Here is a 26,337-nt window from a genome sequence, read left to right as displayed (position 1 = left end):
CTGTCGGATCCCGGGAGGGGCGTGGGCTAAACCGGCTTCCTCCCTTCACTGCTGACAGGGGGCCGGGTTACTCTCTAGGGGGCCCACTGCGGGCTTGGTGGGCGGAGCAGCATCCCCGGCCCCACCTGCTGGATGCCAGGAGCCCCCCAGTCGTGATGACCACAGATGTCCCCAGACATCAGTGTCCCCTGGGTTGAGGGGGGCAAGACTGTCCCCACTGAGACCCAGTGGGCATGATGACAGCTGGGAGAGGACAGAGCAGCCTCTGGCCACGTGGGGCATCGAGCACTGGAGATGTGGGCCGTCCGAATTGAGATGCACCGTGAGGGCAAAACACACGGTATCACAACTCCGTACCAAAAAAAAAAAAAAAAAAAAAGGAAAAGACCAGACTGATTCTCATATTGACTGCAAAGTGCAAGGGTAATATTTTGGCTACACTGGGTTAAATAAAACATACCCTCCAATTACCTTCGCCAGGGACTTCCCTGGCAGTTAAGACTCCGCGCTTCCACCGCAGGGGGCACAGGTTTGATCCCTGATTGGGGAACTAAAGATCCCGCCTGTCGCGTGCCATGCGGTGAGGCCAAAACAAAAAACAAACAAAAACAAGAAACCAGAAGGGTTAACTCTTTTTCCTATTTTAAACGTGGCCACGAGGAAATTTAAGTTGCGCCTGCAGCTGAAAGATGCGCATGCGTCCCAGTGGCATCTGAGGGCGCAGGGGGCCGAGACCCGCCTGGAATCTGCCTGCCGGTTCTGGGTTCTGCACACCTTCTTTCCTTCCATTTTCCCTCTGCCCCATCCCCGGAATGTCTGCTACACTCAGAGAAGGGAATGCGACGGTCCCGGGGCCGGGGCTGGTCCAACCTGAGAATTCCACTGGATCAGGCGGGCAGGCATTTGCCCGCCCATGACCCCGAGCTTTTAGATGGCTCTGGCCCATGGCCAGGGTTGGGGGTAAAAGCCTGTGGCACCCTGATTGAGCTGGGCCACCTTTCCCGGCTCATCACCTGTTCCAAGGTCACTTGTGAGCTGCTCAGAACAAGGCAGGGAGAGTCTGCTCTCTGGGGACACAGGGGTCAGCACACGTGGTGTTGTAAAGTGCTGTTTAATATGATGAAAACTTGGACCTGAGGAGAAACTTGCATCGACAAGACGCTGGATACCTTCTTCTTCCAAACCAAGCGCAAAAGAAACCAAAAAAACAAAAAAACCCCAAAACCCCAGAAGCGAAGAAAACTCAAAACCCAAGTAAGAAAACACCCAACAGGCGAGATTCTGAAGCTCTTGGATTCATTTCCTGATTGATTTGTTTTTGGACAAAGAGGTTAGACAGAGGGGCGCTGGGGGTCCCAGGGGCCCCGAACAGGGCGGCTGCATCATCTCACGCACTTGGCCGTCTCGGGGTTTAAGGAAGAGCCACGGGGAACCTTGACACAGAACACAGTCTCTCACAAGAAGCTCGGGAGGGTCCAGCAGCCTGGCTGCCTGACCCCCCCTTCTGCCTGGACCCCTACACGTCAGGAGACCCCAAAACCAACAGATGTTACATGTTTCAGGGAGAAGAGCCTGCCCCCTTGCAAGAGAGGACCTCGACAGGACAGGCAGCAGCGTCCCCAGGCCTGCCTGTGGTCACCTTTGGCCAGATCGCTGGGAGCAGCCAGGCCTGGACCACTGTGAACCGGGGAGAGACGGGGTGTCGGGGTGTGGGAGCAGAGGGGGCCAAGTCTAGGGACGTTTGCAGGGAGCGGGAGCGAGGAAGCGGGCGGGGGGGCGGGGGAGGGAGGGAGACCCCTGGCTGTTAAAGTCGGACACTTTCATCACGGTCTCCAAGGCTCTGGCGTGTTCCTGGCTGACTCGGAGTGGGAAGGGTAAGCGCCAAGTGTCTCTCTGGTCCTTTCCTGAGGCGCCTCGGGGTCCTGGCAAAGCAACACAGCAGACGGTGGGTGGCTGGAGCCGATGGGCTGGGGGAGGCGCCTGCTTTCGATCCGTGCTCCCCCAGCAACGCTGGAGGCCTTACCCCACCGACCTGATTCACCCGCACCCCTAGGAACCCCGTCAATGTGGTCTCACTCCTTGCAAACGGCAGTCGGCTCTGTTAACAGACATTGGTCAGGCCCACAGCCTGACGTGTACAGGACTGGCCCGACGATGGGGCTGTGACTGCCAGCGCCGGGCGCCCACGGGCCAAGACGCTGAGTCACAGTCACCCGTTAGGCCCCCTTCCCCCTCTGAAGCTCTGGAGGGAGCTGGGGTACCCACAGAGCGACACCTCCATCACTTTTAGTTATCTTTTTTATTCTTTTCTAAATCAGGAAAGACTTTGGGGGCAACTACGAGGTGGCAGAAATCTGGAAAGCTGGTTGGAACAGCTACCAACTTGTCTTCTCTTTGGTGACCACAGGAAAAAACAGAGGAGACTTGAAGGGTCTCCCTAGGAAGAAAAGGACCCAGCAGTTCCCAGAGGGCCACAGTCCCCCACCTTCAGCTGTACCTTCTCCAGAAACGCGGGGCCGGTGTGGCTTGCACCAGGACCGCTGCTCTACGAGAACCCTTCCTCTGCGATTTATCACAGATAAATATCGGCTCATTTCAAGCTTTCAGGAAGTACTGGGGTTGTGGGGAGACTCACAGCTTCATCTTCAGAGAGCCTGCAGGAGGGGAGGGCTTAGAAGCAGCCCTGCCCTCCACCACTTCCTACTGCCCGATGGCCCAGAGGCGGCCTTCTCCGTTGGAGGTGGTACGGCCCTGAAGGCGGAAAGGCTGGGTCTCGGGCCTCGGACCTCATGCAGACCCCTGCAGGGGGCCTGGCTGGACACCTCAATGGCCACCAGGAGTAAGGACAGCCTCACCCCCACCATCTCATTTCCGATCCGCTGCGGTCGAACGGTTCAAGGCCCGAGACAGTGACGTGCCTTGGGTGGTCACTTCTGATTTGCTGGGCGAGCGGAGGTGACACAGAGCCACCCGCCCACGTCTGTCGGCCTGCAGGCATAGGGGAGCGGGCCTTATCTGCAGGATCTGCTGGGGCTTCAACCACAGGACAGCTTGGAAACCCAAGGCTTCCTTTCTGCGGAGCGAGTGTCAGCTCAGGCTGCTGCGAGCTGTCAGAAGTCTCTGTTCCCCGAAGCACAGGAGAGGACCCGGAGGTCCCTCCCAGGGGGCAGGTCACGCACTGCTGAGGACAGGCTGCATGGCCCGAGGCTGGAGCCGCCGGGGCGGCGGGGCGGGGAGGGGACCCCACGAGAGCCACTGGGCCCGATGGCTCTTGCGGGCCGGGAGGGCCACCTCCAAGGGGCAGATGCCAGGCTGGGGGCACACACGCACCCCAAGGCGGCAGCCCCCTTCTCTTCTGGTGAAAGTCACCCACGGCTGGGGGTCCCCCCGAGGCTTCAGCCCTGGGAAAGGAGCAAAGCCAGTGCCCAACGCCAGGCCTGTCTCTCGGGGGTGGGGCCGCCCTCGCAGAGGCGCCCACCCCGGGCTGGACCAAGGCTGACACCCCAAGGACGAGGCACAAGAAGCACAACCGGCACGTTTGCGTTTTCTTTCCCTGTTTTGTTTCGGTTTTTTTCTTTAAACCTAAGGAAGCAGGTTCTGAGAAGACAGCACAGCGGCGTCGGCCTCCCCAGGCCCGAGGGCCACGCGCGCATCCCCGCGGAGGGTGCAGCGGGAGGGGCGGGGGGGGAGCGGGTCTGTTGGTGGTGGGACCGTCAGACGGCGGTGCGCGTGGGCGTGCTGGGCTGGTTCAGCCGCAGCGTTTTACACAACCAGCCGGCAAAATCCACTTCTTCCACCTCGGACCGCTTGATGAAGGCGTGGTTCTGAAAGGGAAGGAATGACGTGAGTGGCCTAGCCCTGGCCGGCTGGCCGGGTCCCCACCCCAGAGCAGGGAGGCCCGGGCCCGAGGCCACGCAGCCTGGGACGGGGTCTCAGGCGACAGGGGAGGCCACTCTATGCCCCCTGGAGCCCAGGGTGACGTGGGGTCGGCTCACCCTCTGTGGGGCGTCCTGGGCGCTGCGGGGTGTGAAGCAGCATCCCTGCCCCGACCCGCTCGACGCCAGGAGTCCCCCCAGGTGTGACAACCACAGACGTCCCCAGATGTGGCCCAGGGATCCACGGGGGCAGAGTCGCCTGGGTGAGAACATCTGATCTGGAACCACGGAACTCTGTGAGGATAGCAAGTGCCCTACGTGTCCTGTCCCGGTGGCAGCCACCGGCCGCTTGAGGCTCCTGAGCCCTTGAAACAGGGCCCGTGTGGCTGGAGAGCAGGATCGCGCCTCGTCCGGCAGTTTAAGTAACTTTAACAGTCACTCTGACAGCGGTTCCCGTTCGGAAGGGCGGGGGTCTAGGCCTCCCACGTGACATCCGCCTGTTATGCCAGCTGGGGAGGCGAGACCACCCCCACCTCCCTAAAGGTGGGCGCAGGCTTGGGTGAAAACACCAAACCAAGGGAACAGGACTCGTGGTCGGGGAGACAGACAGCCCCACACGGCCCGCGGTGTCACGCAGGCAGAGACCTGGACGTCGTCCCGCCCCGTGTGAACTGCGCGGAGCTGGGCGGGGAAGACAACGGCAGGTGTCAAAGTTCACTCCCCTGTTCCGTGGGTCTGCATGTTCCACAGTGAACACGTGCTTCTTATGTCGTGCGTGCCCTGAACGCACGTCACTGGACTCAGTAAGGAGCTTCTAGAAAGAAGCAGACGGACGCAGACCCCCTCCCACAAGGCGCTCCAGGCCAGGCTCACTCTCAGGGCCACAGCAAACTGACTACAGCCGCGACACACAGGCTGTATAGCCACAGCTAACAGAGGGGTGGGCTTAGACAGGGCGCCTTCCTGGAGGCGGTGCCGAAGCAGAGGCCCACAGCTGGGGAGAGGGCAACAGGACACGTCCCAGAAGGAGAAGGGCCATCCTGTGCAAAGGTCCTGAGGTGGAAAGCGGGAGGGAGGCTCGGTGGAGGACATGGTGGGGAGGGGGGAGCGTGGTCCTGCAGGTGGGGGCAGGGGCACAGGAGCCCACCGGAGGGCGTGGCTCGGTTATTCAAACTACCGCATCGTGGCCACCCTAAGAGGCTCCTTCTCTCCCGTGTGGACACCTGAGGTTGACAACCAACGTCTCACGCCTGTAGCTGGCAGTGTTTTCTCTCTTCGAGACACAAGACGCATAAACAAGGGGCTGACTCAGCATCGGGGGTGACTCAGGGGGTCAGGCCTGGTGATGGAGGAAGAAGGCCTAACGTCCACAGCGGACGTGGGTGGAAGGCACTGTGACGGTCACCCTGAGGCTGGCAGGCAGCCCTGCCGGGGGAAGGCCAATGCCGGAGACCACCTTGGTTTTCAAGGACGTTGGACAGTACGGGTTTAGAGGAAGGCAAACACCCCAGTGGTGCCCCCAACGCCTTGGAGGCTGGCCATTCTGAGACACAGCCCTAGCCCCGGGCACACGGGCCCTTCTGTCCCCCGGGGAGCTAAGAGGACCACGGCCGCTCTGCATGGCCCCCTCCAGCAAGCCAGGGAGACCCACAGGGGTTCTCCAGCTTGGCCGAGAGACATCGGAGCCAGCTTAGTGTTCACTCAGGGCGAGGAGGGCCTGCCAGGGACCTCCGGAAGTCCAAAATCTGTGGGTATCACTCACCATGAGCATCTTCAGATCTGCTCGCTCTGCTGGGTTCTTAATTAGGCTGTGGGTTCCAGGGGGTGGGAGAGAGAAGACAGGAGGGCAGTCAGTGGCCTTGGGGGAGGAGGCCTGCATCCTGCTGCCCCTTCCTGCCTGGCCCCCGTGGGTGAGGGGCTCCACCACCATCCTTGGGTGTGAGAGCAGGATGCCCCAGGAGGGCAGGGCAAGAATCTGAGACCAGGACAGGAGGGAAAGGGGAAAAGGGTGGGAAACCCCCCCACGCTGCTCCATCAGAGGCCCAGCAGCAACCGCAGCTAAGTTTCTAATAAAAACCCCAAGTCTGGGAGTCCAAGGGTCAAAGTGGAAGTCTTCCCTTCACGAAAGCAGAACTGTCTAAAAGGCAGCTGCTCAAAGCAGTTCAGGGCTGAGTGGCAGTTCTTCAAACTGGCAACCTCACAGGGCACAGAGAGGTTTACGGGGCGCGCTGGACGCACAGTCAACAGGCTGGCTGCGAGGTACGCAACCCTGGGCCGCAGTGTCGCGTCCTGACATGCAGGGCGCTCGACGGGCCGGCCCTCCGGGTCCACAGCCCGCTCCCCCGAGGCCGCATCACCCAGACGCTTCAGAGGGTGGGAGGGCCATCCCCCGGAAACCGGCTCTGAAGGCCTGCCTAGGAGCCGCGGGTTAGGGGCTTGAGGGTTTAGGACAGTGGGCTGCCTGCTGGCAGAAGGCAAGGCGGGAGTAGCGTTATTTCCAGAGAGCCTGCCATGCTGGCTCGCGCGGGGTTTTGGGGACAAGCTGGGGGTGGCAGCTGGACGCCGTGACTCAGCAGCCTCGGTGGGGGGTTGGCTGGGGGATCTGGGTTCTCAGGTGAGCTCCGGTCCCGCCAGCCGCCGCCACTGCCCGGCATCCCCGAGGCCCCGGTCGCCCCAGGAAGCAGACGGCCTGGCCCCTGCCCCACCCGACCCGAGCTGGCAGCCGTGGCATCTTACCATTTATTTACAAACTCCTGGAAGTCCTGGGTGAAGACGCCGTTGGGCAGCTTGGGAGGAGGCTGTGGGGCAGGACAGACAGGCGGGGGTGAGAGCTCAAGGATGCTTCTGGAATCAGGGAGAAAAGGCGCTTCCCAGCCTGTGCCTCTGAGGACAGCTCGGCACTTGTCGGGGACCCTCAGGACGCACCCTTCCTGGAGGCAGAGCGCGCCCACCCCCCCCTTCCAGCAGCTTCCCCAGGCAGCCCTGCCAACTGGGTCGGCCTTTTCCCAGAGTTTCCTCCAAAAGCTCTTCTTGTCTGGGGACCACGACTGGTTCTGGAGTGAAGGAGAACAGGGCTCATCCTCATTTTATGGACGAGGGTGGTTACTCTTGACCACGTGCTACACGGTCTGGGCCACTACCCTCCGGAGGTGCTTGGAGAGAGCTGGGGGTCTGCCTGAAAAGAGGGGGAGCCCGAGGGGCCTGGCCCCGCACAGGTCCCGGGGTGGGGACAGCCGTGCGCAGTCTCAGGCCCCGTCCAGGAGGGCGGTGGGCCTTCTTCCTGTGCAGGGGTGGGAGGTGTCGGTGGCCTCCCTGGAAGGACGTGCTCGCTGGGCCTGGGCGTCGCTGCCAGGTGCAGGGATAGCTGTGTCACCGGAACCACCCCACCCTGTTCTGTCACCACTGACCCTGCTCTGAGCTGCTCACCTCAAGACCCAACCCTGGGCCAAGCTCGGCCACCCCAACTCCAAAGGGCCACTGGAAACACACTTGATCAGAGAAGAGCCAGGAGGGTGACCCGGCCACGCCGAGAGGGAGGGCTGTAGGGTCAGGTCCTGCTCGGTCCCGTCCCAGCTGCGGGCCTGAGGAGGCCACTCCCATCCTTATGCCTGGATTTACCCATCTGTACAGTGGGAGTATCCACGCTGCCCTCTCACGGGGAGGGGAGAAGGATTGGGTGGGCGCCCTGTGCCCCCTTCCCAGAGAGGAAGGTGATGCCTCAACTTTCTCTGAGGAAGTGGGATGATTTATGACGTCACCCACAGGGCCCCAGCGCTCGGCCATTGGGCTCAGAGTGAGAATTCTGGGTTCATCCCCGTGAAAAGATAAAAAAGAGTCCCCTGGGGAGGGGAGGTGTGCGCATCCTACTGGACTCAGTGGTCTCCACGGCTCCCTGCGGCCCCTCCCCGACACAACCCACAGTCTACACGTCGAACGCTCTTCTTTCTGGGGGACGCTTTCCAACGCGAACGGCTTGATGCCGCCGCTGTGGAGACCTGCCTGCCAGCAGGGCTCCGGGCACGCACCTCGTTCACGATGTAGTCCAGCAGCTCAAAGATTGCCATGGCCGGCCGGCTGTCCATCCCATGACCTGCCCGGGGCAGAAACAAAGACGGGTGAGACGGCCAGGTGGGCACTGTGCTTCCGTCGGGCGGCGGGGCCTGAGCGCGCTGCGCGCAGCCGAGTGCCCTCCTCCGCACCCGGCCCGACCCAGAGGGCAGGCTCCCGGGCCCAGCTGCCTTCCTGGGAGAGGAACAGGTCCCTCCTGAGCCTCTGGTGAATTAAAAAAACAAAACACCAGAACGAACAGGAACGTTTGTTGAGAAGGCACACATCTGGCAGGGGGTTGCGTCTGGGCTGTGCTAAAGCCGACCCCCTGCCCCCTGGCGTTGGGGGAGGGGGCACGGGGGGTCGAGCAGGCAAGGGCAGCAGTGTGACCTGGCACGGACCTGCGGGCTCAGGATGGTGGCTGGCTGGGATGGCTGACCCCTGTCCTAGACCCAGCTGGCCAGGCCCGCGTTTGGCAGCTGGACTTTTGCCTTCTGTCCCCTGTCCTGAAATGGGCACGTGGGCCGGGGCCGGGGCTGGGGGAGGTGCTGGCCGGCCGAGCGGCCTGGCACAGCGCCCCGCTCCTCCCCGCCTGGAAGGCCTGGGCACCGTCTGGGAGTTGGGCTGGAAAGGGAGGGGCAGGGCCGGGGCCTGAGGACACAGATGCGGGCGGGGGGGTTCTCCCCTCGGAGGAAATCAAGACACCTCAGCAGTCTGGGTGCGGCACCAGGAAAGGGGACGGTCTGGGCTTGAGAATACTGTGAAAACTACCATCTGACGACCCAAGTGTCCGTCAGTGGTAAACAGATACCACACGGTGGAATATTATGTGACCATAAAAAAGTAGCGAGGCACTGATACTTGCCACGGTGTGGACAGATCTCAAGAACACAATGCTCAGTGACAGAAGCCAGACACAGAAAGACACACAGTGTGTGATTCCACTGATGGGAAACGTCCAGGACAGGCAAATCCACAGACACAGGGAGTGGGTTCATGGTTGTCAGGGGCTGGGGAGGGGACAGGATTTCCTTTTGGGGTGATGAAATGTTCTGAAGTGAGATAAAGGTGATGGTTGGACAACCTTGTGAAGGTATAGAAATCCAGTGAGTTATAAGCCGGAATCGAGTGGACCATATGGTATGTGAATGCTATCTCAATAAAGCTGTTAGAAAGCAACCAACTGCAGTCCACTGCATGGTCCTTTGGGCTCTCACTCAATTCAACTCTCTTCCGGTCACTTGACATTAAAAAAAAAAAAAAAAAATCACAGAGCCCTATGCACCGCTTCCTAATTACACCACCTGAGCCATGACCCTGACCCCCTCACCAGCCCCCAGCGGGGTGGAAGCATCAGCCTGAACCTCGCAGGCGGCTGCTTGAGGTACCAGGAGGCCCCTGGGAGCCCCGCTGCCCTCCCGTACCCGTGCTGTGTGTTGGGGCTGAATCTAACCAGCCGCCCGAGACCCGAGTCGAGTTCCTTTCACTTTGGACTCCCTGGAAGGTCTGGCCCAACGCAGCAGGACGGCCACTGCAGAGTCCAGGTGGGGGGCAGAAGACTGCCTGCTGGGCAACCCTCTCGGCTTTTCTGTACACTTGAACGTTCTCGTGATGAAATGCTGGAGAAACCACCCGCCACCCCACGGCTTGGCTGAGGGGCGAGTGTCCTGACCCCGCCAGCTGGCAGCGACAGGTGCAGCTGCCCCAGACGGGACAGTTCGGGGCGTTGCTTGCCGCGTTGTCCCCAGAAGCCTCAGGACCATCTGAGGACTGCTGACCGCAGTGAGCGCGGCCCAGGGGGACAGGTGGCGCTAAGAGGGGCCAGAGGGGAGGCAGCTGCCGTCCCCAGGCACCGTATGCCCCGTCCAAACCGGAAGTCCCAGCCTCGGGCCATACCGCTGATGGGGCGTCCGGGGGGTCTCGGCCGCGGCGAGATGCTGTGAGGCTCTCCTTCTGCGCCGTCGACCATGGGCCGGCCAAATATGGCCTCCAGCTCCTTGGCGTCCGGCGGGGGGATGGGGTACCTTCCAATGGACAGCTCCACCAGGGACAGGCCCATGCTCCAGATGTCTGACTGCACCGAGTAGTGAGTGCCTTGCAGCCGCTCCGGCTGGGGGGGAGATGGGCAGAGACGGCCCGAGGGAGATGGGGGGGCGCTGGCACCCTAGAGTGTCCCTGTGGTCCCCCTGCAGCCCCATCCCGCTTAGGGACCCAGCAGCAGAAAGAAAGCCATTCCGCCCCCTCCCTCCACCTGCTTCCAGCCGTGCTGACAGCAGCCCCTTAAAGCCCCGCAACCCAAAGCGCTTCTGGAGAGCGACCGGCCCAGGAAAGACGCCGGAACGTCTCCTTCTCCCAACAATCCCAACACGGACTTCTCAGAATCTGCTCTTAAAATCACCCAGATGGGGACTTCCCTGGCGGTCCAGTGGTTAACACTGCACGCTGCCAATGCAGGGGGTGCGGGTTCGATCCCTGGTTGGGGAACTAAGATCCCGCATGCCACGCGGTGCGGCCAAAAAAAATTAAAGAGATAAAAATGAAAATAAAAAAATAAAATCACCCAGATAGTTCCTAAGATAACGGAGGGCTAGTTGACTGGCTCAGAAATTAACTGACTACTCTCCCCGAGTGGACAGACACCAGGCCAGCGTCTCCAGAGAGACAAAAACCCAGATGAGAAGGTGATGGAAACTAGAAATTCGAAGGAGAGAAGAAAGCCCGCAAAAGAAACTATACTACAGGGAAGGGCAGGCTTTTGGAAAAGCTTCTGGAAAATGGGGAAGAGCTGATGAGGGTCGGGGTGGGGGGGGTGGAGGACGCTGGAAGGACTCACAGACATGTAGGACCGCGTCCCCACGAAGGAGTTGGCCATGGAGTCGATGAGCTGCCCGCTCACCCCGAAGTCGCACAGCTTGATCTCCCCTCGGGAGTTGACGAGGATGTTGGATGGCTTCACATCTGGGAGCAGAGCCGGCGGTGTGGACGCTGCGGGTCGCCGCCAGCCCCTCCCGGCCCCGGGGCGCCCGTCCCCTTACCTCGGTGCATGATCTGGTGCTTCTCCCGGAGATACGCCAGGCCCCGCAGAACCTGCAGGGAAGCCGCAGGGCAGTGCCGTGAGGGGGACTGTCCTCTGGACAGGCCCGAGGCCCAGGCCGAAGTGGCCATGTGACAGTGATGACATTCTTCGGGTGGGTACAGTCACCCACCTCCCCAACTCTCACACGGCCCCCCACCTTGAGGAGGACGCCGCCCTCCCCTTGTCTGAGGAGGGCCCGAGGCCCTGTCAGCAGGGCTGTCAGCGTCCAGCCGACCGCCCCGCCTCAGGGGTCACCCCCGCCCGAGAGGCGTCCTCTGTTGAGCCCTTTGGTGCCGGGACCGTGCTCAGGGCCCCCAGGTCGACGGCGTGAAGGATACAGTGGCTGTTTCACCGAGTTACACAGGCAACACTCGACGACGACAGCACCGTGGGACAGTGCGTGCCTGGCACCACGCCACGGCTCCTCCTGCCACCCCCTTGCCTGTATGGGGCAGGGAAGTATCACCCCCACTTCACAGGCGAAGGGACGCCACCCGCTCAGTCCCACAGCCGGTGGAGGCTGGCACTGGCACCTCTGCCTCTTTGCCCGGAGGCGGATGCCCACCACTGGCTTCCGGAGGCTCCTCGAGCCTGGCCGCGTGGAAGGGGGCAGAAGTAAGAAGAAACCCATGAGGACGCGGGGCCGGGAGGGCGCGCCCGCACGCACTTACCGCGATGCTGACCTTCCCCAGGATCTCTTCGGGGATTCTCTTGGCTTCTTTCAACACCTGGTCCAGGGAGCCACCGTCCTAGGGGCAGCACAGGAGAGAGAGGCAGAGCTGCCCTGAGCCGTCGCCAGGCAGGGCTCCCCAGAGGGACGCCAGAGTGGCAGGGAGGAAAACGAAGCATCTCCCTGGTTCCCAGCGAGCTGGTGCTCAATTTCCTCCATGGAAAACAGAGCCCAGACCACAGCCAAAGGCAGCCCACTGGCTCAGAGCAGGGACTCCCGCGGCCCCGGCCACCTCTGGGGCCTCAGGAAACGGAAAGGGTGCCAGTGTGCTCGCCAGGCGGTCCATCCTTCCCGGAACTGAGGCCCGTGGCTGGACGGCGTGACTCAGCCTTCCTGAGGTTGCCACGGCAGCGGCAGGCGGCCAGTGCTCCACGAGGCCTGCGGCTGAGCCGCCCAGCTTGCAGCCGGAGCACCAGAGAGCGTACCTGAGCCAGACCCGCAGCAGCTCTGGGCCTGCATCCCCTCCCAGCAAGTCAGCCGCGGCCTCGGGAAGGGGAGCGCGCGCACAGGGGCGCCGCCCACAAGTGCCCGGCACAGACGGGAGGCCAAGCCAGCTCCGCCAGGAAGGCCTGATGGCCGAGGGGCATGGGGGAGGGGGAACGATGGCTCGGCCCCCCGTCCTGCCGGGGTAGCCACTGCTCGCCACCCTGGACCTGGGATGTCCAGCAAAGGACGTGACACAGCACACCCTAGTTGATCCCCTGACCAGGGCATGGCCCCAAATCCACACGATAATGAGGAAGTGACAGAAACCAAGTGTCTTGCGCAAGGTCACCCGGCAGCAAACCTGGAGACCAAAACCCGGGTGTCGCCGACCGGCCCAAGGCGCCTCTTCAGAGATGGGCTCTGAGGACACACCGAGGCTCCCCCGGGATGCTAGGCAGACCAGAGCTCAGGCTCGGGGCATGCAGTGGGAGGTGGTCAGCATCTGAACGCGCAGCTGGGTGGAGAGCCTGTTTTCTCTCCATGCTGCTCTAGGGCTCCTGTGGCCACCGGCTGTCCCAGGAGGCCTCTTATTCCGCTTGAGGGAGGGCGAGAAGCCTGTAGCCTCGGAGACGCCTGGTCCCCCCTCCCTGGCACTCTGCTCCAGCTGTGCTTGGGGAGAAGGGCCGTGGTGGGAGTTGTGGAAAGCCCCAGGTCCTCCAACGCTTTGGGAACCCATGAGGGACTCTGTAGGCTAGCCCCATCCTGAGGACGAGGGGGCTGTGCGTGCAGCGACGGCGGGTGTGGCCGCAGAGGAACCCACGGGACCAGGCGGTCCAGTGTACTTGGTCGGCAGGCTGCCCGGCCCAGCCCCGTTCTGCGTGCAGGGCGAGATGGGAATTCCATTTTTTTCTCATTTTTTGTTTCATCAACTTTAAAAGGATTTTTTAAAAAAAGCGTTCGTGATCCCTGCTCCCTGACTCGTTTCCTTATACTCTTAACTTTCCGTAGGATTGCAGTATGTTTGCTGGATGACATTCAGGGAGAACGTCTCCGCAGCGACTACGGTGGGCCAGGCCCCAGACTGGGGTCTCAAGGCGACTCAGGACACAGCACGGGTCTTCTCCACGCAGCCCCACTGCCACCCACCCACTGACGTCAGCGTGGATCATCCTCTGTGGGGGGCCGAGCTGATATGGAGTTTTAAGTATATCTATCTGTCTATCTATCTGGGGGCTCATATTATGCATACTTTCCTCTTGGGGGATTTTCTCATCCAGTGCATATATGCTGCTTTCACTTCTCCCCTGGAAAGCGGCCTGGTGTCATTCTTCACCTCCCCTTTGCTGATGGACGTGTCTGATTTTTCATTATTGTAGAACAAGGTAGTGCATTCTTCAGTAGATTTGACCAGGACCCAAGAAAATACCAAGAGGTGCCTCTGAGTGGTCAGTCGGCTGCTCCTTGGCCGCTCCGGCCCTGAGACACCCGCTGTCTGCTGGTCCAGGCCCCAAGTCTCCCCAGGAATAGGAATAGGTCTGGGCACCGGGGAGCCGCCAGCCCCGCTGTTTCCCGTGCCCACAGGTGAGTTTCTCCTTCTGTGCTGAATCGGGGCTGCTTGTCACAGCCAGCGGGCCTTTCTCACAAGCTGGAGCTGGAATCTACCCGGCGGGAGACAGGAGTCAATTCGTGCACGACCCTGCGTAGAGACGAATGCGCGCCCTCGACAGGGAGAGAGATGGAGGTGATGCGGGAATCTGGGGAAATGGTGGCGGTGGTGACAACGTCACGGCTGACGCTCCGTCAGCGTTCACGGACCAGCTCGCCCCGTCCTCACACCCTTGGCCTGACAGACAAGGTGTGAGACTCGTCCAGTCCCGCGTGAGAGGTGGGGGGACTGCAAGCGTCCTCTCACCGCCATGTGCGAGACCCTGCAGGGGACCATCGGGCACGAGGACGCCGGGGTGGGTGGCACAGGCCCTCTCAGCGCTTCCTGTCGTCTTGTCCTCCTCACACCCTCCCCGCCCAGCAGCCGCCCACCACTTAAGGCTCACCTCCACGGATGTAACCCGTCAGCAGAAAGAGGGGCGCGTGGGCCACACCCGGGCCCGTGTCTTTGCGTTTGTGTGCCATCTACGCGTTCCACTGTCGTCATACGCTCGCTATGAAAGCGAACAAGAAAAGCCCAACCGTGAAGCTCTGAAGGACAAACGCGGCAAACAGAGAGAATCCAGCATCTCCCCTGCATCCCAGCGGCTCCGTCTGTGCGCTGCCGGGGTGCAGGCGTCTCACCTGGAACTGGTGCTTTACACCCACCAAGAACGGAGGGGGAGGGGGTGGGGCTGTGATGCTGCCTCTTTTCTTTTTTATTTTATTTTATTTTTTTAGACCGTGCTGTGTAGCACGCGGGATCTTAGTTCCCCAACCAGAGATGGAACCCGTGCCCCCTGCAGTGGGAGCACGGAGTCTTAACTACTGGACCACCAGGGAAGTCCCATGCTGCCTCTTTTGTACAAGGCAAAGAGGGGCCTCCAAACTCTCAGGGTATTCAGGGAGCAGGGATGGGGGTAGCTGAATGGGGGGGCGAGCAGGGGAGGAGGGGGGAAGGGGAGAGGGAGGGAGGAGGCGGGGAGAGACAGCACAGAAGAGGCTCCCCTCACACCACAGTGATGTCACATCCTTTTCTTGCCCTGATACTCGTCTGTGCAGTGTCGACCAGGTGGGTGGGCAGGTACGACTGCCCTCTCCCAGGTGGGGAAGGGGCTCCCACGGGGCAGTGCCAGGCGGGAATCAGGCAGCCAGGTCGGCGCAAGGCAGCTGGGGGAGCCCTCCCTCCGGCCCACATGCATTCCTCGCGGGCTCTTGCTCAAATTCGTTTCCTGCCTCCGTTACAAAACCATCAGAGGGGACGGCACGCTGGAGGCGAGGCGTAATCGAAGCCACCCGCCCAAAGCCACGCGGCATCCTGGTTTTGCAAGGGCCCTGAGGGCCGGGGCCTGGACAGCCGGGCGCGGGCAGGGCCCTACCTGACAAAGGAGGCACGGCAGAGGGCCGGCGGCATTTCCTCTGGGGGCCTTCGGCTCTGACCACTTCTGCTTTCGTTACACCTGATCCCACCCACTTCTGAGCCTCGAGACCAGAGTTCCTTAATGAAGGAGCACATCAGAATCAACCATGGTTTAAGAGATGGGCGACCACCCTCCATGGCAGAGGCCTGGTCCCATGGGTCTGAGCTGGGGTGCAGAGCCGGGTCCCCAGACCACGCACTCTGGTTAGAGGGCACTTGGGAAGGAGAGATCAAGTGTTTAGTCGCGTAGCCCACCGGCGGGCCTCAGCCCTCAGGCGTGCCTGCTTAGGTGCAAGGACTTTCAACGCTGCATTACTCAGAAGGCCGCGGGGACCGGAAACAACCTCAGTGTCCACCAAGAGCGTTTCATAAATTACCCAACAGGTCCACGCGGACGCCAGGGCGCTAGACGGAGGGGAAAAAGACGGAGCCGGCTCTGTGCCGACAGAGAGCAACGTCTACCATGGATCCGGGGAAAAAGCAACATCGGGAGGAAGGTGTCTGGTGCTTAAGAAACAAAGGAGCCTACGTGCACACACGGCTGCACCGCCTCGCCCACCTCCAAGAGGGCCCCCCGGGAACAGGACGGGGACTCCGGGGTGGGAGGGGAGGTGCCCTGGGCCCCGCCGCGCTCACCATGTGCTCCATGCAGATGCTGATCTCGCCGTCGCTGTAGAAGGCCCCGTAGAAGCCCACGATGTACGGGGAGTTACACTCATGCAGCACCTGCAGCTCACGGATGATCTGGTTCCGGATGGCTGGCTTGATCTCCAGGTGGATCAGCTGCAAGGGAGAGGGAGGCGGGGTCAGGATCGGGCCACTGAGGGGGGCCGGGAAGGGGGGGTGTCTATGTACCTGAGAACGGGGAACACACACCCACACACAGACTGGAGCGGGAATGTTCGCAGCAACCGGCTTCACAGCAACTGAAAGGTGGAAGCAACCCAAATGCCCTGAATCAACGGAGGAAGGGCCAGAAGAATGTCTCTCTACGCCCTGAACATCGCTCAGCCGTGAAAAGGGGTGATGCGCGGACACTCGCTGCAATGTGGATGGACCTTGAGAACATCATGCTCAGTGAGAGAAGCCAGACGCAGAAGGACACACGGTGGGTGACTCCACTGATGGGAAATGTCCAGAACAGGCAAATCCACAGAGAGTGCATTCCTGGCTGTCAGGGGCTGGGGGACAGGGGAGTGACTGCTAATGGGGATGGGGCATATTTTTGGGGTGATGAAAATGTTCTAAAATTGATGATGGAGATGGATGCACAGCTCTGTGAATATACTAAAAATCAGTGAATTAAATACTCTAAAAGGGTCGTTTGTATGGTAGGTGAAGTACATCTCAATAATGCTGTTTAAACAAAATATATCATCAGAGGCAACATTATTCACTTGGTTACAGGGGGAGCTCTGTTAATCAAATCATACAAAGGGCCAGCCTTCTCCAGGAGCAGACCAGGTAATGCCCTGTCCGATGCGGCAATTACTTCACCTCTGCCCCCCTCCGCCCCTTGGGTTTTCTGAACCCCTTCCCACCCCCAGCCTAGAGAGAACAGATAGCCTTCCACTGCCACCCTAGGATCCTAGCTCCCCTTCCCCTTGAGTTTAAGTCAGCAGAGAGGACAGTCACCAAATTCATCGCAATATCTGGAAAGGTTAGAAAAGAAAGGATCGTCCAGAGATGTAGAAAAGACAGCTGACAAACAGCCAAGAGCAACGCCCAGCTACAAACCCCAAATAAGCCAAGATCCCCCGTACAGCGGGGGAGAGTCAGGCTGCGGGTCCACGTCCTGGTTACTTCGAGTCCTAGATGCTACAGCCATGCTGATAAGACAAGAAAAGGGTGTGATTTCCACCTGTCCATCAGAGAGGCAGAACCAGATCCCTGGTACCTGAAAATGACCACTATCAATTCAACAGACATTTCTGTAGAGTCAGTTACACTCGGGGCTGGTGACAGGGAGAGACAGCACAGATGGTCCCGCTTGGAGGAGACGCACCACCAGGAGGGGAAGAGACGCAGGCAAAACAACCCCGCTGTGGTGGAGATGCTGACGGAGGAATCACAGAGGGGGGTCCAGGGCTCAGGCGACACTCAGGCCGGGCCTTGAAGCACAGGTGGGACTCTGCCAGACGGACCAGGTGGGGTGGGCATGCCGGGCGGAAGGACAGAGAGCTGCCTGTTGGCGGGCTGTGTGCCGAGTTCAGGGGGGCACAGGGCGTGTGTGGGGCACCCACCAACGACTTTCAAAACCTTGAGAACTGCGGCAGCTCCCGGCGAAACGGTGCCTGGTGCCTACGCCGCCCCCAGGCAAAGCCTCACGCCTCCACGTGAAGGTTCCCCACCTGACCCAGCCTGCAGAGCAGAGCTCTGGCTGTGGGCCCTGGGACACCGCACCTGCCCCTTGGCCACCACCAGCGGGATGGCGGAACACACCAGAACCCCAGGTGCTCTCTCCTCCATCGGCCGCCCCCGTGAGCACGTGCACACAGACCCGCTTGGAAAGGGCGAGATGAGGGTCTGAAAGCCAAGTGCTGCCGTCCGCGTGCAGCGCGGCAGGTTCATCCTGCAAGCCAGGCGGGAGGGCACGGCGAGGCTGACAGTGGGCAATGCCGGCGTCAGGACCATCAAGGCCCAAGAGAAATACAGCGCGGGCCACCAATTTAATTTTGAATCCTCTAGCTGCTGTGTTCAGAGTACAGAGAGACAGGTGACATGAATTTTTCATGTGTTTTGTTGAAACTCGGTGTAATGTATCAAAAATTGACTGTTTCGACGTGAGGGTGATGTAAAAATATTGAGTTTTTTCACACGGAGCCCCTGAAACCTGGTTTGTGTTTCTGCACGTACGGTGAGCCCTGGCTGACATCGACCGTGTCTCACGGGCTCGGCCACCGCGCCTGACCAGGGGCAGCCATCGTGGACAGAGCTGCTCTCGACCAAGAACTTCAAAGGAGCCGCAGATGAATCACTGGGGGGGTGGGTAGAGAAGCAGAAGTGGGGGAGTTGGACAAAACTGGACGAAACTGGGCAGATCTGGACAAATCCCAGGGGTCCTGGAAGCCTGGAGTCAGGGCCTTAATGTGAATAAGGCCAAAAGAAGTCAGAGGCTTTCCAGAAAAACATGATAAAGAGAGCATGCAGGGGCGGCTGCCATGTGAAGTGAGCCTCGTGGATCACCTAGGAACCACCGCTGAGGGGGTGTGGAGAAAAAGCAGGAATGGGACGAGGGCCACGTTTCTGAGCACTGGTGCTTGCGATTCGCCCTGACGATGATGACCCATAGGGGTTGGAGAGTGGTGGTGAGAACTGCCCCCATTGGGCTGACCAGCAAGTTCAGGTTCAGAGACTTAAATGACGCCCCCAGGGGCAAACAGCTGGTGAGCGGTCAGGAAGGGTTGGGGCCTGGCTCATGGAATGCCAAACAAAACCCATGCTCTTTCCACGGCAGCACCTGGGCCGTGCGAGCTCCAACAGCTGATTAAATAAGTATGGTGCTAGGAGTTCAAACCCCATCTAGGAGTCTAAGGCTGTTCCTACTGCAGAATGGGGGATTCGAGTTAGGGATGGGGGCAGGGGGCACAAACTATGTAAAGAGGGAAATGGATTGCAGAGGCGAGGCCTTGACAGCTTCCTCTGGGTCAGGGTCAACTGCAAAGGGAGGACCCAAGAGGGTTCAAGCCCAATTCAGACACCGACCCAGCTAAGCCTCAGTTTCTCAGTAAAACAGAGCTGTTGGTCCATGCAAATGAGAACGTGCGCACCAGCTTTGACCCAGGGCCATCACTAGAAAGAAGGCAGCTAGTGTTAGGACGTGGCCTTGGGCAGGTCTGTAACCTCCATTCTGGAAGCATGCAGATGCCGAGGGGAGACACACACACACACACACACACACGAGGCTGAAAACATCCCTCCGCTCGGAGCACAGGGAAGTTGGGAGAGCCCCACAGGTGCAACACGGTCACTGAATTCCTCTGCCGGTCCCAGTGACGCAGAGGTTGTGTGCCCAGGGCTCCCGCAAGGATGCGGGAGGAATCGTGACACCAGGCATGAGTTCAGAGAACATTTACAAACGGACGTAACAGTGGAAATGGAGACCAGTTCTCGCGGGTCTTAGGGAACTGGCGTCACTGCTTGTGTCGTAGTGGTCAGGATAATCCCCTGCCCATCACAGGGGCTGGAGGGACGCCGGCCCACAGCAGGATCTGTGCAGGCCTTCCAGAATGCGTGGAATTCCTACTCGGCTTCCCAGGAATTCGGAATTCCACCCAGGGTAGTGGAGCAAGGACGGAGGCCACTGTTCCTCAAAAACCACTTTGACACGTCAATTTTCCCACCTGTGTCCTCTGCTGAATACAGGCAAACAGAGCTCCTGGGAGAACTGTCACTCTGGGAGCCCTTGACCTCCGCAGACCGGCCGAGGGCTCCGGGGCCACCAGGAAGTGAATTCACGCCCTGAATTGCATGACTCTGGGTGCGGCTGCACAGGCCACAGGCAACTGGAAGGGGTTACGACTGATGGGGAACAAAGTCTGAGGTTCACCCCCCCCCCCCCCCAGTTTTTAGAACTTTTTTTTTTTGGCCGTACCACGCGGCATACAGGATCTTAGTTCCCTGACCAGGGATCGAACCGGGGCCCTTGTCAGTGAAAGTGCTGAGTCCTAACCACTGGACCTCCAGGGAATTCCCTTTCTTAAAAAAATTTTTATTCTATTATTATTATTTTTTTGGCCAAACCGCGCAGCATGTGGGATCAGTTCCCCGACCAAGGATTGAACCTACAACCCCTGCAGTGGAAGCTCGGAATCTTAACCGCTGGACCACCAGGGAAGTCCTCCCTTTTTTTTTTAAACCTTTTATTTTGAAAGGATTATGCAAGCACAGGAAAGCTGCAAAAACAGCAGAGAGAGTCCCGTGTGCCCTTCACCCAGCTTCCCCTGGCAGTGACGCTGTCTGTGACCGAGGCTGGTATCACAGCCGGGACACAGACATCGGGGCAGCACCACTAACTAGACTACACCTGGGCCCCCCAGCTTTAAACCCGGAAGCCTTACTTCGCAGGCTTTCAGAAAGCCGTAGACAAACTCTCGGATTTCATGGTTATACCAGGCACGTCGGCAGCCACCTGGAAGAGTCCTGGCTGGCGTGAGAACCCTCCGACCCTGACGAGCACTCTGACCCGTGCACTCTGTCCCCAAGTCCCCACCTTCCGTCACCGTCTGAATTTCACGTCTGCCCTTCCACTCCCTGTGCTTTGGGCGATGGCAGACCAGGGATTTCGGGGGCTGCTCTGGTTTTGAAAAGGCTGCCTGTGGTAAGCAGACAGAAATAGAAAGCATGTGGCTGTAGGTTTCAGGAGGGAGGGCGGGGCTCTGGAGGCAGGAGGAATAGCTGCTGCGCTAACCTCCCCCCCCCAGTGGAAACCGAGTGCATGGTTCCCAGGAAAGGCGGGCCCTGCGCAGATACCCCCGGGGAACGGGGTGGTCAGGTTTCCAAGAGCACAATTCGGAAACTACGGGACGATGGGCTTCCAGAAAGAGGGGGCTTTCTATGTCTGCAGGAACATGCCTGTGTAAGCTGAATCATGTGTCAACTCAACGTATCCCAGTCACGTGTGCAGAAGCCACCATCCCCAGGTGGTGACCTCCTCCTCTTCCCCACTCCCGATGTCTCTCAGGGACCCTCCCCTACGTGTAGCACGGAGGCTGCACTGTGGCACAGGAGCCCCGATGAGGGACTTCTCAGCACCAGGGTTTGCACTGAACAGGGAGGTGATGGTTGATTTTGTGTGTCCGCTTGGCTAGGCCACGGTACCCAGCTGTCGGGTCAGACGCCAATCTAGACGTCACCGTGAAGGTATTTTTTAGATGTGATCTAACATGGAAATCATCAGACTTTGAGGAAAGCAGGTGACCCTCCATAAGTGGGTGGGCCTTATCTAATCAGTTGAAGGCCTTAAGAGAAAAGACTGAGGTCGTGCCCCCCTGCCCCCACAAAGAGAGGATTCTGCCTCCGGACTCCCTCTCTCTCTCTCTCTTTTTTCTTCTTTTTAAATTTTTTGGCCACGCCGCGCAGCATGCGGGATCCTAGTTCCCTGACCAGGCATCGAACCAGCGTTCCCTGCAGTGGAAGCATGGAGTCTTAACCACTGGACCGCCAGGGAAGCCCCCAGACTCTCTTTGGACTCAAGCTGCACCAGCTCTTTCCTGGGTCTGCGCCCACCAGCCCGCCCTACAGATTTCAGACCTGCCAGCCACCACGATCACCTGAGCCAATGCCTTAAAGTACCTCTACCTACCCCACCTCCTACACACCCCTAGTGCTTCTGTTTCTCTGGAGAACCCTGGCTACTACAGGTGGCTCGGGTACCCCGTTGCCAAGGGACCGCCCTCCCCCACCCCACCGATGTGACCGTCGCTACCAGCAGCCAGTCCTGGTCGGCAGGGCCTTCTCCTGGTTGTGAAGTCAGGGGAAGGCCGGCTCTAAGGGGACTCGATTCTCCTCCCTTCCGTCTGCTACCCTTCTCAAGCCAGTCCGTTCCCGGAGACCTGAATTTCAGACATCCCGCAAGGCAGGGGGTGGCCTCCAAGGGAAGAGCTGCGTGGGACCAGGCTGCATCACCACATTCTAACTAGAACCCACGTTGGCAGGGGTGGCCTCTGAGCCTGGGAGCCTGTCAGAAGGCAGAGGCCGGCACCCTTGAGGCCCCTCTCTCCTGCTGCCAGGGCACCTGTCGCCACTGCTCGCACCCGCAGAGCACGGGGACAGAGCCGTTGCCCTGCCGTCAGCTGCCTCTCACCTTTCTTGCCATGATGAGGCCCGAGGGTCTGTGCTGGACCTTGGTGACCACCCCACCGTTCCCGGCTCCCAGCTCCGAGATCCTTTCAAAGTCATCGTCCTTGAGCTCCCCGACCTTGGCCTTCTGGGTGAGGAAGGCTTCCAGCCGCTTCTTCTGCTGCTCGTCAAGTTCTAGCTCCTCTAGCTTCTTCTGCAGGTCCACCAAGTTTGCTCTGCGGAGACCCCAAGGGCGAGGGTTAGCCAAGACTGCACGCGCTACCGAGAGATGACTCAGCCCGAGCCGAGGTCACCGCGTGGCCACTGCACATTCCAGGCCTGGGGTTTGTAGCTGGGAGGTGAATCAGACCTGATTCTGGTGCTTGAAGGGCCTACGATCTCATGGGAAAGAAAGACCACCCGCAGACACACAGCTGAGGTCCCTGAGAACTGGGGATGCCGTCCCTCCCCCCTGCTCATAAAGGTTAGGAGACCTCAGGACCTTGAGGACCAGCTCTAGCTCAGTGGCCCTAGTATCAGACCCAGGAGCCCTTCCTCCTGACACAAGAGCTCTGGACCACATGGGAAGGAGACAAGGGAACCGGAGAGACAAGCCTGGGGGTCGGGGAGTGAAGGCCCAGGTCAGGACACCTGTTTTTCACAGGGATGGAGGAGCAAACTCATTTTGAGTGGACTCAGAGCAAAGAACTAGAACCAAGAGGCAGATGACAGAAGCCGTAGCATCTGTGCCTCTAATTTACACGAATTACCCAGAGGTACGGGCAGGGGAAAGGAGAGGGGCATAATTTAAACAGTGCAGACAATTCCAGGGCATTCCTTTCCAGCAGCACGCTCTTATTATATCCTGAGCATTACTGTAAACGTTAGGCATTTATATGTACACGCATTCCTAGAGCCGGTTATTAAAAACCAACCATGTGGGACTTCCCTGGTGGTGCAGTGGTTAAAAATCCACCTGCCAATGCAGGAGACAGATTCGAGCCCTGGTCCGGGAAGATCCCACATGCTGCGGAACAACTAAGCCCGTGCACCACAACTACTGAGCCCGCATGCCACAACTACTGAAGCCCGTGCACCTAGAGCCTGTGCTCCACAACAAGAGAAGCCACCGCAATGAGAAGCCTGCGTACCTCAATGAAGAGTAGCCCCCACTCGCCGCAACTAGAGAAAGCCTGCGCGCAGTAACGAAGACCCAACACAGCCAAAAATAAGTAAACAAATAAATAAATAAATGTATATAAAAACCACGTATACTGCACTTTATTGGGTGATTCAACGAACTTTCAAAGGAAAGGTTGACAGTTAGCTATTTTCACTAGTGCCTTGACTTTGAACCAAATCCTGGAGTAAAAAGCAGCTCACTATAACAGGCAGGTAGACGCCAGCTCAATGCTCAACGCACACAAGGACTAACCCGAGGCTGCCCAAAAGAAAAAGAACATGAGCTATGTATGCAATTCTAAAAATTTCTAGCCACGTTAGAAAATGTTTATCTGGTGAAATTAGTTACTCTGGAATACGTGTTATACTTACAGCTTCCCTGAATTTGGACAAGCCACATTTCAAGCGCTGGCTGTGGCCAAGGGCTCTACCCAAACAGTGAGTGCAGCTCTAAGAAAAGTCACTAGAGGAGAATGGGCCACCTCCAGAGGTCCCCACTCACCATTCTCCATGGCATTTAAGCCAAGGTTTACCGCCCACCTAGGGGAGACCCCCCCCGGGGGAATTCAAGCAGGAGATGAAGGGGGACACTGGAGTTCTGGCAGGAACCTTCCAAGCCCCAAGTTCAACCATGACTTGCCTACAACTTAAAGAGATGTGAGCAAAAGGGCACACAGGAGCAAGATGACCTGCCGCTGGGTGATGTCACCTGAGCTGGTACCTCGAAGAGGTCGCTGGGAGGTAGGGGGCTAGGTGCCACTTCCTGAGCAGGTACAAGAGCTTTAACTCCCACAATCCTCCTGGGAGGCACCTCTCTTGTAGACCCAGCCCACCCAGGAGGGACAAGGCTCAGAGGTTCAGTAACCTGCCTGAGGGTCACAAGGCAAGGAAGTGGCAGAGGCTGGAGCGACACCTATGTCCTTCCAGCCTGCAAAGCCTGTGCTCATGGTAGTGGTCCCCTGAGCCAGGACCTGGATAAAGGGGGAACAAGAAGGACGCTGACAGACAGAGAAGGAAAGGCAAAGGGAAGGAATGAATGTGCCACGACCCCTTCACCATAGGGCTGAAGAGGCAGCTTTTGCAGCCAGACCCTCAGACCCTGGAATGTGTCCAGCCTGGCCTATGACATCTAAAATGCATTCTGGAGTCAGCTGATTAAGACATTTTACATTTCATGGCAACTCCACTGTGGTTATTTTAAAAAAACCCTGGAATTCCAACGGCTGGCTTCTTCTACTGGGGGAATTCTTGAAGGGATGGAAATCACAAATCACATTTAAAAAAAAAAAAAAAAAAAAACGAGAAGAGAATATGATGAAGGAGCTGTCTTGTAAGAATAAGTGGAGTTTTTGAGAATCAGGAACACGTCCCCACACTGAGCTGCGCCCTCGGGGACAGAGAAAGATGTGAACTCACACACATATGCATCAAGGCGCTCCTCCTTCATCTGGTTGCAGGAGGCTAAGTCCCCCGAGAGGCACCAAACATGCCATTCGCCCATCACACCTGGTTCTCATGGGTCACACCACAGGCAAGGCACACGGCACACGGCACACGGATCCCGGCCACGGACCTATGAGACCAGTCTGGCCGCTCCAGCATGAAGAACGGGAGTAGCGAGGTCATAGGGACATGCTCTGGGGCCAAGTGGAGTGACCTCACACAATGCGACTCTACCATCGGGTAACCCCAATGCCCTGTACTTCTTCCTCTGTCCCCTTCCTTCCTCTCAAGTCCTCCTGTCCCCCTCAGTTGCCTCAAACCCACCCACACTTCTCCAGCCCCTCAAGGCTTTGCTAATCCATTCGATCCAGAATCTCTGTTCATCTGCTTTCAGGGGTCCCAGCAGGCCCCCGACTTCTATCCTGCTGGGTGCCCAGTTCTCCCCACCCCCGCCCCTTCAAATGCCCCTCGCTCCGTGCTCCCCCCCAGCCTCTATGCCTCCCCCAGGCCTCCTCACCACTCTCCCCAGGTTCAGCTCCACCCCCCACCAGCAGGGTCTTCTCAGGCTCCCTTCCCCTCAATTCCCTGAGGACCCCCCACCCCTCAGGGATCCCTCCCCACCCTCGAATCTCTCAGGTACCCCCTTCCTCTTTTCCTGGACCTCCTTACCCCATGCTCACTCCCAGGAACCCCGCTTGCCCCATCCCCTCCTCTCAGGAACCCCACGCGCCACCGTTCTTGGAACGCAAGGACCACCCCACCCCCCCCCCCACCCCCCCGCCTTTCCCTCCACATCACTACTCAGGGACTCCTCCTCCTTCCTCCGATTTCACTACTGCGGACCCCTGACCCATCCTCTCCCCTCAGAAACCCTCCCATCATCATCCTGCCTTCACTATTTAGGGCGCCACATTCCGGTCTTCTCCCCGCAGGGACCGATTCACTATTCTGAGACCCTCCATCCCATCTTCTCCCAGCAAGAACCCTCCCCCAGCCCGATTTCACCATTCAGGGACCTCCCTCCCGCCGACAGCGATACTCTGAGCCCCTCACCTCTCCTCTCCTCTCAGGGCCCCCTCCCCGACCTTGCTACCCAGGGCCCCCTCCCCTCCTTTCAGGGACCCCCTTCCCCGATCTCGCAACTCAGGGACCCCTCCCCCCGTCCTTCCCACCCAGGGTCCACTCCCCCGTCCTCTCATCTCCTCGACCCCCTCCCCCGACCTCGGTACTCTAGGACCCCCATCCCGTCCTCTCCCCGGCGCTGGCCCGGCCCACTCACTCGGAGGCGCCCTCGCTGGTGGGGGACGGGCCCTCGGCGATGGCGGGGTTGATGGTGAGCGCCGGCAGCACCGGCTTCCTCCGGGCCAGCATCGGGGATCCGAGGGCCGGCGGCGGCGGCGCCTCTAGCCGGGGCCCATAGGGGGCGGGCCGGGAGCGGGCGGCGCCGACGCGAGCGCGGGGCTGCGGCCGCGGCCTAGGCCGGCGCCGGGGGGGCGAGGATGGGCGGCGCTGCGGATCGGGGACGAGAGGCGCCAAGGGACGCAGGGGCTGAAGCCGAGGGATCGGGGCCGCGGCAGCCACAGAGGCCGGACCGAGGCTGACGCTGCAGCCGGAGCCCGGGAGGCAGAGGGAAGGGAGGGGGAGCTACGAGATCGCGGGCCTCTCGCGAGAACCAGCGCCGGTGAACCGAGCCGGGCCCCGCCCCTCACCCCGA

The 26,337-nt window shown here is 59.7% G+C and overlaps 1 protein-coding gene across 1 annotated transcript; it reads right to left on the bottom strand.

Moving 5' to 3' along the window:
* Positions 1-1,279: 1,279 nt before the first annotated feature.
* On the bottom strand, positions 1,280-26,290 carry MAP2K2 (mitogen-activated protein kinase kinase 2). Its single transcript, XM_057540772.1, has 11 exons — positions 25,903-26,290; positions 22,024-22,234; positions 15,855-16,001; positions 11,670-11,747; positions 10,958-11,009; positions 10,756-10,880; positions 9,819-10,032; positions 7,901-7,965; positions 6,612-6,673; positions 5,638-5,683; positions 1,280-3,824 (listed from the first exon to the last, which is right to left on the bottom strand). The coding sequence occupies exons 1-11, from the start codon at positions 25,992-25,994 to the stop codon at positions 3,714-3,716; spliced, it is 1,203 nt and encodes a 400-aa protein (XP_057396755.1). The 5' UTR covers positions 25,995-26,290; the 3' UTR covers positions 1,280-3,713.
* Positions 26,291-26,337: the final 47 nt, after the last annotated feature.

This window comes from Balaenoptera acutorostrata, chromosome 2 (genome assembly GCF_949987535.1).
Source record: "Balaenoptera acutorostrata chromosome 2, mBalAcu1.1, whole genome shotgun sequence".
NCBI lineage: Eukaryota > Metazoa > Chordata > Mammalia > Artiodactyla > Balaenopteridae > Balaenoptera > Balaenoptera acutorostrata.
The sequence above is the reverse complement of the archived record's forward strand: the minus strand, read 5'-3'. Positions and strand labels throughout refer to the sequence as shown.